This window comes from Rattus norvegicus, chromosome 4, assembly GCF_021556685.1.
Source record: "Rattus norvegicus strain SHRSP/BbbUtx chromosome 4, alternate assembly SHRSP_T2T, whole genome shotgun sequence".
NCBI lineage: Eukaryota > Metazoa > Chordata > Mammalia > Rodentia > Muridae > Rattus > Rattus norvegicus.
In genome coordinates, this window is record NC_141537.1 from 163,725,342 (window position 1) to 163,738,561 (window position 13,220).

Below are 13,220 nucleotides of genomic sequence, written 5' to 3' on the forward strand. Positions count from 1 at the left end.
TCCGACGCCAGACACCCTCTTCTGGGATCCTGGGCACCTAGGTGATGCACAGATACACATGTAGCTGAAAAGGCACCACAAAGATTTTAAAAATATGAAAAGAGAAAAAGATCTAAGTAGTACGCATTATTTTATGAAAGCCTTGTTTCGGTTGTTTATATCACCTGGATTATAATGGAAAAAATTATGCTGTGTACTTAATGGGCAGCAGTTTAAAAAAAATACCTATTGCAAAGCACACCTTGCGTGTATTTTTTTAATCAGCAAAATTATGTAAGCTTTATTGTTTCTTCAGATGAGGAAAACATGCTCATCAAGATTAACTTGGCAGGCAGTGGTAGAAGTGAGATTCAAACCAAGATGCTTGATATAAAAGGTTAGAGCTCTTTTGTCATTATTGCAGTTCCTATGGAAGTGAAGGTTGTTGGGATTCTGGATACGCTGCAGGGTGTGAACCCCCACCCTCAGCACTAAGCTGGCTGTTTCAAGGGGGCCTTGCTCTAGTTTAGGTGGGGCCATTACTCTGACTGGCTGCTTGGGATACTTTCCCTGTTTAACTAGGTTCTGCCTTTCTTCTGAGATGTGACATCAAGACTACATGTGGTATTGCTCGACTGCAATTCCAGCACATGGGAGGCGTAGGCAGGAGGATCAAGAGATCAGTATCAGCCTAGGCTACGGAATTCTACGTCAGCTTTGGTTACATAAGACCCTGTCTCCAAAAAAAAAAAAAAAAAAAAAAAAAAAGCCAATAAAACAAAAGATACTCAATTGAAAACTGGGCCTGGGGCAGAGGTTGTAACTCAGCCGCTAGAGTGCATGGTCAACATGTGTCAAGTCCTGGGTTCTATCCTTAGCAACACATACTCCAGGTGAAGCACTCATACTTGTAGTCCTGGCACTAGGGAGGCAGAGGCAGGAGTATCAGAAGTTCAGGATTATCTTTGATCACATGCAGTCTGAGGCCAGCCTGAAATGAGACTCTTAAGGGAAAACCCTTTAGTTTTAAATGTGCAAGCTCAGGCTGATTTACACTTTGTTTCTCATCTTAGGGGATGTTGGATCAGAGATGTCCTATGTTCTATGTCGAAGGTGGTGGAACAAGGCTGAGAAAGAGACCTTTCTACCATAGAGGAAGGAAAAAATGGATTTGGTCTTAGTGGCTCTGACAGCTGAAAGTAGAAAGAAAAAAAAGGCAATCAGGAAGGAGTTCTGGACCAATACTGGGGACTGCAGATCCATTCCTAGTTACTGGTTCCTATTATTGGTGGTGAGTTGTGGGGATGGCCATATCTATTAGGTCTAAGTCACACAGGTGCACCTGGTGCTATAAACTCATTGTTATTCACAGAGGGGTTGTATGCTGTCACCTGCTGTCTACTCTTGTTGTCCACTTGAGAAAACAGAACCAACTTAAAAGTGTTCGTGCTTGAATATAACAAGTAATTTGTTTTGTTGTACTTAGCTGTTTTCTTTTTAGCTTTCTGAACACAGCTGTAAGATAAATACCTTAATTCTTAGGTCTGAATAGAGGATGATCAGCCTACTTCTCTCACTGTTCACTCTGCTCTGACCCAATTTGAAATCACAGCCTGACCCAAAACTCCACAGTACCTTTTTTGTTTGTCTTTTGAGACAGAGTTTCTCTCTGTAATCCTGGAACTAGCTCTGTGGAACAGGTTGCCCTTGAACTCAAAAAAAGATCTTCCTGCCTCTGCCTCCCAAGTGCTGGGTGTACATTACCACTGCCTAGCACAATACCTTAATCTTCATCATTCGGGGTTCTTGTTCTGGAATTTTCAGTGGCACTGTCTGGTTTTGGTTTGTACAGTTGTTTAACATTAAGGCTGTTTCATTTCAATCACAACTTCTGTTAGTAAAGAGAGCCAAATAAAGTTAAAAAAGAAAAAAAGACCCAACAGGGCATAAAGTATTGTGTGTGTTATCTGTGCACTTGCATGTGTGGGTACGCTTGACTATGTATGTGTATGTAAAAAGCAGAGGTTGATGCTATCTATGTCTTCTACAACTGCTTCTCCATCTTGTTTAGACATGTTTTCTCACTGAACCTGGAGTTCACCTTTTCAGCTTGTCTGCCAGGTCAGTGAGTGAACTGTGCTGCTTCCTTGCTCCAGGGTCCAATGGGTGCTAGGGATCTGAACCCAGGTCCTCATGCCTGTGCAAGGACTTTTATCCACTGAGCCATCCCTGACCCAAACCTTTGCAGACATGTCTCTCCTTACCTTGAATTCTTCAAGGGGTTGGGGATTTAGCTCAGTGGTAGAGCGCTTGCCTAGCAAGCGCAAGGCCCTGGGTTCGGTCCCCAGCTCTGAGAAAAAAAAAAAATTCTTCAAGTACATTGTTCATGGTACTACAACGTGACTGCTCCCTGCATAGCTGTATGGCTGTATCCCTTTTTCTAGCAATGATTTACTTGTAAGAATACTTTCTCTAGTTCTCAGTGTTATTGCTGTACTTTTTCTCCTCAGGTAAAATGGGCCACACAACTCATCTGCAGGGGACCTCAGGAGGATGTCACAGATACATTCGAGTAGGCAAGGTAAGTGGCCTTGCAGGCTTTGTGGGACACTGACAGGGATTCAGTGGGCATGGTATTTAAGAGGGATCGAAGAGCCTGTTGAGAGCAGGTGGACAGTGATGTGGGGCCATTGGAGAAGGAATGTAGGGGAGAAACATTTCATGGGCTGGAGACTGGAAATACTTTGGCAACATAATATACAGAATTCTAGTCCTGCTTTCGCAGAGAGCAACTACCTAAAATCTACATTGTTTTTTGGTTCTTTTTTTTTTTTTCCGGAGCTGGGGACCGAACCCAGGGCCTTGTGCTTCCTAGGCAAGTGCTCTACCACTGAGCTAAATCCCCAACCCCTAAAATCTACATTGTTAATGTTAGCTCAGAACCTGTTGCTGGACTTTCACCTCTGAGCATGTTTCCTCCACAAATGCTGGGGGCGAGCAAGGTGCAAGTGCCTATAAAACAATGTGAGCGGAGCTGGCAGGGTCAGGATGTGGCAGGATTAGTTTAGCCATAAAGATCTAGCTACTTCATCAAAGTATCTTCACTAGACAGTTTTCACGTTACAATAAACTAGGACCTTTCCATCTCCAGGGCTCTATAAAGAGGAGTCATTTAAGTCCTTAGAATCCCAAGGAGTACTCAAGAGATGAAAAATATTTTAGGATGCTTTTAATCCATTAATTATAGATGGAAGGAGGCTTAAGACTGGCTCTGAATCACATGATCTCATAGTGGTTTGGGTTAGTTTCTGACATTTGCAAACTTTTTCTTTTTTGAAGTAGGGTAACACATAAGCTCAGGCTGGCCTTGAACTTATATAGCTGAAGATAACCTTCAACTCCTGATCCCTCTGCCTATACCTCCTGAATGCTGGGGTTACAAACACACATCATGTATGGTTCATGTGGTGATGGGAGTCTGACCCAGTACTTCAAGTCTCATGTCCGGATTTACTTATTTGTAATGTCTGAGTGTGGGCAATGGGTACACAGCTTACAGTGAAAACCAGAAGAGGATACTGGTTCCCCTGAAGCTGGAAGCACTTGCTCTTAAAGGACCCAGGTTCAGTTCTGGGAATCCACATGGCTCACAATTAACTTTTTTTTTTTTTTAAAAAAAGTATTTATTATGTATACATCATACAGATTTCTGCCTGCATATGTGCCTGCAGGCCAGAAGATGACACCAGATCTCATTATAGATGGTTGTGAGACACCATGTGGTTGCTGGGAATTGAACTTAGTACCTCTGGAAGAGCAGTCAGTGCTCTTAACCGCTAAGCCATCTCTCCAGCCCCATAATTAACTCTTAACCCAAGTTCTTGGGACTGACACTCTTTTACCATCCATGGGTACTGTACAAGATACGTCCAAGTAATTCATATATACACTTTGCTTTTAAAAGACTATGTCATTATGTAGCCATCATGTAGCCCAGGCTGGACTTGAAATCAGCGACTCCCCTTGCCTTTGCCTTCTGAGTGTTGGATTAAAAGTATGTGCTACTATGCCTGGCATAAAAATAAGTCTTTAAAAGAAGATAAAGGGCTGGAGAGATGGAGGTTACAGGATCCTCTTGGGACTATTATGATGCTGTCTCTCCAAGGCCAGTACCCAGCTTCTGACACGGGTGCTGGGGATCCGAACCAGACCCACACTTGTACACTAAGTAGTGACTGAGCAGTTTCTCAAGCTTTGGTTGTTTCCTCATGTGTAAAATGGGCCATGCCATTCTTAGGATATTTGGGTCAACATTGTAATCAGGGAGTCCTTGGTACAGGTCAAAGCTTACATTGATGACCACTTAGCAATTTAGCAAGGGCTTAGTATCATCGAGAGCAAAAGCAAGAATCAAAGTTAGAAACTCCCTAAAATAACCAGACATAAAACTCAAGCCCAAGCCTGGACTTACACCCAGTAGGGGAACTAAACAGATACAGTAATGCCCATGTTGAAGAACCAAGTCCTTTTCCATGAAATTCATCCTCTACAATGTCAAAAGATGTAGAGGAATGCAGCCTGACTGCCCCACTATCATTTGAGAAGGGTCCCCAGGCCAGTGATCTCTGACCTGTAGGATGATCAAGAACAAGTTCAGTGTGGTTAACATAGTCCACAGTCGCTTCTTGTAAAAGTCAAAACTTAAGTTGGGTGTGGCCAGTATCTTCACCAGTACCTTAAATTTAAGTAAAAGCTATCTGACCCAACAAAAGCCAGCAACACTGAAGGTCTTTGAGACAGTGTTTCTCTGTATAAAGAGCCCTGGCTGTCCTGGACTCATTCTGTAGATCAAGCTGGCCTTGACCAGAGATCCACCCGACCCCAATTCCAGAGTGCTGGCATTAAAGATGTGACACACAAGGCCAGCCTAGTGATAGTGTTTTTATATCATCGGACAAGGACCCAGGTGTGATTCCAGGCACCCAACTAGTGACTCTCAATTCTCTCCAGTCTGAGGGACTTGATGCCGTAGTCTGGTCTCCACAGGCATCCAGAATGGACATGGTGCTTAGATACATTCAGCTATAACACCCCAGATGTCTACTAGAACAGGGAGGCAGTAGTACAAGAAGCCAGTTTCAAAACCACTGTTTATAAACTCTTCCTCTTCTTGTTGAGGGGAACCACCCCAGCATTCTACTGCTGTAGTCTATATCAGAGCTCAGGGTGTATGAGCACAGCAGCTGTTTCCTGCCTTGCCACAGTCTGCACCACATCCCACACTTAACGATGGAGCAGAGTGGGACCTTATTCATCCTGCCCCGCCCATATCCCCACCATGCCCCACCCGAGAGCTCAACATAAAGGGTTGCCTGACACCCAGGTTTTGTTGTTTCCACTTTATTGCTCAAGCACAGGACTTGAGGTGTGCCTGGACCTTCAGCGTGCATTAAAGAGGCTGAGGGGATGGGGACAGGGATGACCTGGATGAGGAAACTGAGAGGAGGGGAGGAAAGGGGAAGTACTGGTAGGAGCTGTCTAGAGGCGATCACTGTGATACCGGGGGATGTTACCGGGAATACCATCTCAGGAGAGCAAGGCAAGAGAGGTAATGGACACAACAGTGGTTTTCCCATGCCCCTAGCACCTTCATGGAGACCGCAGGCTTGGAAAACAACCACAGAGGGAAGGGATGGGAAAAATGGCTGCCCAGGAGTCTTCTCCACCCTGGCTTATCAGACCCCATCCCTATCACACAGCCCCTTCAACCACTTGAAAATGGAGCAAACAGAGGGAGCAAAATAAATTAACATTCTGATGTATGTGTGGAAGGATATACACTCATGTATAACGGGGAAGAAAAGAGGAGTTGACACCATCTAAAACTACCCCCCATTTCACCCTCAGCCTGCTCTTCTCCCTTCTCCCCCAAAGCCATCATCCAAACAGATAGAAAAATAAAGGTCTAATTCACTCAAAATTCTTCAGTTTTTACAAAACTAACAGGGTGGAGTAGGGAAGGGAGCAGGGAGGCAGCCGCAGGGGTGGGTAGGCGGAGAGGCAGGCTATGCTTCTGTCTTCACCTGAGCCTGGTTGCCTGCCACATTGTTCGGCTCACCCTTCATCTCAGCATCAGTGGGATGGTCTCCTGCAGCCACTTCTGTCTTGGCCTGCAAGATGAGCAAGAGGAAGAGGCTGAATTTCTAAGCAAGACAGACAACTTCTAACCGCAATCCTGGAACGGTTCAAAGCACCTGTGCGTGCACACACACTCTGACCTGACAAGACCATTCAACATATTACTGTTGAATGTCACAGATTTCAGATGTTCTCTTTGTGCTTTGGGTTTAAACTCAGGGTCTCGAGTTATATCCTAGAGCCATTAAACAAAAATATTCTTAAATGTTTAACCTCATGTGTGCTTCTGTGGCATCAAAATCGAAGGATGGATTAGGGTATCTCAGGAGATACATAGCACAACGTTAAACCCATTTCTTTATATGTTAACCAAAATCATTTTAAAACTATATAAAATATTAAATCACTATTCAATTTCACCTTTCAAATGTGGCTACAAAAAGTATGTTTTGTCATCTATTCCTCTTGGATGGTAATATCAGGAACACTGAAGCAACAGGCTAATGTAAGTTATGCTATGGATGTGCAACAAAACAATGCAGAATAGGAAAAATTTGGAAGCTGTCTTTAGTGATATAAAATAAGCCTCCGCACATTAACCAACATACAGGGCAAATGTACAGTGGGGTAAGGCTGAACTGGCAGGATCACGTGCCTGTGTGCTAAGCATAGAACCTTTTGGTTCTGAGTATGGGGCCGTGAGGCAGAGACAGGTGGACAACTGAGTTCCAGCCCAGCGCGGTCTACTTTGTGAATTTTAGGCCAGTTGCCTCGAACACAGCACACTTCAGAACTGGGCTCTGGTGTGTAGAAGCACTTCTGTGATGTCAGCCCCCTTGGTGGGGTCAGCACTAAGACAGAACTTTTCCTGGTTGGTGGGACTCTGGGGAAGGATTAGGAGGTATGGCCTTGTTGGCGGAGATGTTTGCTAAGAGGCTTTGAGATGTCAAAAGCCTGTGTTGACTGTCTTGCACTTAACACTCCCTGCCATGGCAGTCTCATACACCAACCCTCTAGAGTGGTGAGCCCTCTATCAACTCTACTATGAGCTGTCTTGGTCATAGTCTCTTCTTAGCAATGGAAAATTAGAGAAGACACACCCCCCTACCCTAACCTTATGTTCCTCCTCAGCCAGCCTCTCAAACATGTTGGCATAGAGCTTCTTTTCCCGGGCAAGCTGCCTGCGGGTCCGCTGCTGGCACACAGCCAGCTGGGTCTTGGCGGCTTTGTTGCTGGGATAGAGCTGCAGGACCTTTTGGAAGTCAGCTCGTGCCAGGTCAAAGTCATTCACGGCCAGGTGTGCCTCTCCCCGGCGAAACAGGCCCTTCTCATTGTTGCTGTCCAGCTCCAAGGCCTAAGAGCACAGAAAGGAAGCAGTGGGGACATCAGACTCTGCAGCACCAGTAGGATTTCCAAGGAACCCTTTAGATGGATGAGGCTCAGTGGAAGTGGTTGGTGCCAAGTCAGAAAAAAGTAGACAGAGACATTAAACCGGAAGGGTCATGGGCCAGGAAGAAATTCACGTAATCCGAGAGGAAAAAAGGAAATTCAGCAGGTCTTCATGCATAGGAAGAACACAACCTCACTTTCCCAGATACAGATAAGGACAAAACCCAAACCCCGCCCCTTTAGCTTTCCCCAATCAGGGCTTGCTCAGTGTCTGTACCTATACTTTCCCACCATCAAAAAACTTACTACTTCCACTCTCTAGGTCTGGAACTCAGGATTCCCAGTGATATATCCTACTAACTCTACCCCACAACTGCCTGTAACACGTTCTTGAAGGGAACTCACCTTGTTACAGCTTTCGATGGCAGCTGAGAAGGCCTGCAGTTTCAGGTGACACATGGCCAGATTGAGATGTGAGGCCAGTCGGAGCGCATGGACCTTTTGCATTTCCTCACCGGAAAAACTAGACTCGTATTCTAGCCAAGACACAATCTTCTTGTACTGCAGTAAGGCTTGCTTGTACTTGCCTTCCTAGAATGGGAGGGAAGCTCAGGCACCCAGTGCAGGTTCAGCAGCCCAGGTTGTCTCACCTGGTAGGCTCGAGTGACTCCTGGACACCAGCCTCCCACTCCTTCCCGTCCCAGACCAAATGGACTAAGATACACTAGGTGATAACCTCAGGAGATGTCCACACTGTGGCAGAGTATTACCTGGATAGCCCTCCCTGAGTTGCCTTGCCCTTGCCTCACCTTGAAGTACACGGTGCCCCTTTCTTTCACTATGTTGCTCTGCTCCAGCTTCTCCTCAGAGTTCATCTCCCAAGATGCCTTGGCCTGTCATACCCCAAAGGACAGACACAGTGGTCACCTTCCCCAGAATCACCCACAGACCAGACTGCAGGGGAGGGAGCACCTTAGGCAGACTCACCTTCTCAAAACTCTTCAGATGTACTTCATACCTCAGCTCAGCATGTGGTGGGATCTGGAACCTTTCCTTCCCAACACTGCCAAAAGCATAGCTGTGGAGGTGAAAAATGCCTGGGTTACCTCACAGCCCTTTGTCTGCTCGGACCGAGAGGCTTCCTGTTGGTTTCCTGGAAAGGACCTTCCCATCTTGAGACCTGGTTCAAATGCTTCCTGTTGGGCAAACATGTCCCTAGCATCTTCATTATACATTCAGGTGGTCCCTCAGCGCTCACTACTTCTTGCTCCTAAGTCTTAACTATACACTATTGAGAAGACAAACTCAAAGAGACACTGAAGCAAGAACCATGTTGAAGACCTAGAGACTTAAGTATGTATGGCATACAGTAGGTATTTTAACAAATGTTAATGATTGAATAAATTAATGGCATATGGAAATCTAGATGTTGGCAGGTTAGGGATCTGAATGAGGCAATGTGGTCAGCTGTGGCCACTTTCAGATCCAATCAAGAGCTCATGTGCTCTCAGCATTCTTAAGAGTAGCAGCAGGGACATGGCGCTTGTCAATGTCTATCCCACAGTTCACCTTGGACTTTCAGTTGTGTCCCTCTCCCCTGCAAAGTGCCTGTGTCTCACCTAGGTTTGAGGTACACAATGGAATGTTCTCCTTTCTCCATGCGCTGAATGGCCTCCTCCAGCCCACAGGGCAGATCCAGGCTTTCCCCTTCCCCGACTTCAAAGCAGAGCTCCCGCTGGTCAAACAGCCGGTCATTATAGTAGCCTTCTAGTGCCACTAGCATGAGAGAAAGAGAAGGCGTGCCCCGGGTGTGAGAAGGCAGAGCACTGAGAAAGCTGCCACCAGCCTCCCCACATCTCCACATCACGGCGCAGACTCAAGATAACCAATGTGTCTCAGACTTGGATGGGGTGCTAAGGCTGTGTGGTTCTTCTCATTTTAAGGATGAGACAAAAGACTTATAGAAGGAAAATGACTTGGTCCACACTACCCAAGGCCGTAAGTCTCTGAGTCAGGAATCAAGGCAACTCTTTTTTTTTTCTTCCCATACTAGACTCTACTTTCTTACCTTCTACCATAGCGCCATCATTGGGCCTGGCATAGCCTTCCCCCCGAGTCCGTATTCTGCGGATGATCCCACCATCTTCATCTTCTGTAAGATCTTCTCCTTTGAACTCAAACAGCTCCACCTGCGTGATGAGACAGAAAGTGACCAAGTCCTTTCTTCACTAACTTAACAGTGAAACTGCCTCTTTTCCACTCAGAAGAGTCACTAGTAATGGCCAGACCATATCTGGCCAGAAGGATACAGGGATTTTACTTGGCTTCAGAAAGACAAGCCTTCTATCATCCTGGTCTATCTAACAAGGACATGGTATTATTTCATCGGGCAGGCATCAGAAGTGACCTGCCATCTCAATGGCCGTGTGAATATTCTCCTATGCCCACTGATTGGTTTTCTGCTTTCAGTTCAACAGCTTTAGTTCTTTCCCTCAGTGGAGGTCCTGCCTCAACCACTGACATATAGGAAGGTGTCTCTCCCTCTGGAGATCCAGGGTACCAATATGCTACACTGCCCTTTATAACCCAGACGCTTCCTGACCCCAGATTCCTTTCAGTTGAGAGTACTAGTCACCCCTATTCTAGAAGGGCTGTGGAGCCCCTTTTCTAACTGGAAGCCTCTATTACTGGTCTCTCTGGAGGCAGCAGAGCCAGCTAACCTTTCTACCTCTCTTCCTACTAAAGCTAGGCCCTCAGGCTTGGCTACATTGTCTCCAAGAGGCAGAAAGGGCTGGAGGACAGCCAGGCAATGGGGTGAGATAAGGTCTGGCTCTTTGCCTGGGAGATCTTTGGCCAGTACTCACCTCAAATACAAGTGTGGCATTTGGGGGAATCTTTGGAGGGCTGCCTGCTGAACCGTAGGCGTATTCTGGCTTGCAGGTGATGTGGCACACTTCCCCCACTTTCATGGTTGCCACAGCAATATCCCAAGCCTTGATGACCTCCCCTATAGGTGGAGGAAAAGACCCACTTAGCAGGGGCTTGACTCTAGGCTCAATGTCCCCAAAGATAGGAGCTGCACTACACCCAGGCAGAATCTAAACACCTCTAGAAATAGGACCAGGAGACAAGAAGCAGCAGTGTTGTCATTCTCAGGACATTAAAAGGTTGCCCAACCCTGTGACACAATTCAAGAAGCAAGACTATCCATCCCCAAGTGAGGGAAAGGCTGGATGGATGAGATGGGAAAGGAGGAATCAACCAGTCCCGAAACAGTAGAAGAAAACACAGGATGGGAAATGGATGGGTTCTTAACTATTCCTTCTTAAGCTTCCTTCTGGGGGGCCTTTTCTTTTCTGATGGCTAGTTTTTGCTATTTTGCCAAAGGCTGACTTGAACTACCGGCTTCAGTGGCTTTCGTGCCTCAGCCTCTCTGGTACCTGGGTGGGTACACAGGTAGGCAGTGCTGCACGGCACCCGGCTCAAGCTTGGCTGAGAACATGACTTTTGCCTGTGACAGCTGCTATCAATTTCAGAGCCTATCTATCCTGTCAGCCTACTAGCCAGGCCTACCTTTTCCCAGGTCAAAGGAGAATTTGTCCTTGCGGTCCAAACTGGAGTCAAACTTTGTGCCATCTAGCAGCCAGCCAGTGTAGTGGACAAAGACTCGGTCCCCAATCATGGCTGTCTCTGTGCCTGTACCCTCTCTCTTGATGACCTGGGGGGAAGGGAAGAAGGTGAGTACCTAGGGATGTGGGCAGAAGAGCCCCAACTGTCCATAAGCCCCACCAAAGGCACAAACTGGATGGCCTCTGTTGTACCCACTGCCCCCTGCTTCTTTTCAGCAGGTCTGAGAGATCAATCTTCAAATGATCCCGACACTAGTGACTTGGCTTAGATTCGACTAACCTTCCCTTCTCCCTCCAGGCACTGCTTTGGAAAACTGCAGATAATGATTTGGGATTAAGTTTTGTCTATGGTTTCGGACAAGGTGCTAAACTATCCTGAACTTATTGGGTCAGGCACCGAAGACAATCCCTATCCTCCAGAGGTGCTCTGAGGGAAAAAAACCCGACAGAAACTAGTGGGTCATCAGATCAGGGTCTGGTTTGAACAGAATGGAACAGGAGTAATGAAAAGAACAGATCTGCTCAAAACTGGGAAAAGCAAGGGCCAGATTACAGACGGGCACAATGGCTCTGGTGTATCAGGTGCTGGAAATTAGACATGGGAAAGGAAACTACCTGACTGGCAAGCTAAGGGGTCCTTTACCTCCCATGCATGTATAGGCAGGCATCTACTTCTGCTTAATATTTATTTGTATATATATATGGTGACCCCATGGGCAGGCCAATAGGTGGATGTGGGACTATCCTCTAAGGGAAAGCTTCCTTCATAAGGATGTACAGGGTCCTGGAAGCAATGGAGCATAAAAGAGGAATTGACTCCCTCTGGGGATTAGAACCTAGTGCAAAGAAGGGCCACATGTTCACCAGGAGCAGCTAGATAGAGCTAAGGTAAAAAAAAAAAAAAAAAAAAAGACAAGAGCATTTCTGGGCTAACAAGGCTCCCTAAGGTCTGCTTTGCACAAGCCACACACACTAGGAGCCGAGAGATGGGACACACGGAGGAGGAGAAACAATCGATGCAGGGAGACATGCAATGTGGGTTAGGATTTCAACGTCCTGGACTGCTGGCAGAACCTGCTCTGAACCGGCGCCCATTGTCCTGACCTGGGTCAGGGCGCCCTCCCCCTCGCTCCTCGGGCTATTTGCAGTCAGGCGATTAGTGAGCCGCTGGCTCCAGGGCAATGCACCTCCCCCACGGTTAGCACCCGGTACCCCCAACTCAGAAAGACTCAGGAGGGACAGGCGAGGAACTACAGGTCCCGGCATGCATCGCTCTCGCTCTCCCCGGGCCGAGAAAGGGGGCACAGCATGGCCGAGCCCGTGACCTCGCTGGATCTCAGCGATTGCAAAAGGGGCGCGGAAAAGCACAATGAGCTTTGGGCCAGGAACCTGCTCCCGGGAGCCGTTTTTGGTTCTAGCTAATGTTTAACTTTCAAGTGGGCGAGCCCTGGAGCACCTTCGTCCAGGTGGCCGGCGCACGCTGCAGCCGAGGGGTTCCCGGGAGGCGAGGCCCGAGTCCCTCGGCACGTCCGGGCCTCGTGCGCCCCGCCCGGGCCCCTGGCTGTGGCTCTCGCGCTCCGCTCCGCCCCTCTCAGCCGCACAGTGCAGCCGGCTCGAGTTGGCGTTGCACTGGGGGATCCTTCCCGGACCGGGGCCGCACCCTCAGGAGCGTGCAGCCGCCGTGCGGTCTTCAGGGCTGCAGCCCGCGTAGGGAAGACGAATTCCCCCACCCTCCGGCCACGATACCCCTGAGGCCCTTGAGCCTGCAGCCGAGGGTTCCACGGCCCCCTCACCTTGAGCACGCCCTCGTCCTGCTTGGGGCTGATGTCCACTCCTTCGAGAGGCAGGGGCGCCGATTGCGCCCCGTTCTCCGCCACCTTCATCTCCTCGGCGGTCATGGCCGCTGGGCGCACCGTTGGCTGCGGGAGTGGGGCGAGCGCGAGCCCGGCACTCTGGCCGCCGACCGGGATGAGCGGCGGGGTGGCGTGCAGCGGAAGGCAGCGCTGCCCACCTCGAACCGCGCTCCAGGCTCGCGCACCGGGCTCTCCGCGCGCTCGCCGGCGGCTGCGGAGTAGGGCGACGCCG

General features: G+C 48.2%; 1 protein-coding gene across 1 annotated transcript; it reads right to left on the bottom strand.

Annotated features, from left to right (window-relative positions):
- Positions 1–4,742: 4,742 nt before the first annotated feature.
- Positions 4,743–13,198, bottom strand: Fkbp4 (FKBP prolyl isomerase 4). The gene is given in 10 exon segments (NM_001191863.1): positions 4,743–6,149; positions 7,232–7,471; positions 7,912–8,097; positions 8,316–8,399; positions 8,494–8,584; positions 9,126–9,282; positions 9,575–9,695; positions 10,371–10,513; positions 11,080–11,224; positions 12,929–13,198. Coding segments are annotated over 10 exon segments (1,377 nt in total). The 5' UTR covers positions 13,034–13,198; the 3' UTR covers positions 4,743–6,044.
- Between the last annotated feature and the right edge of the window lie 22 nt (positions 13,199–13,220).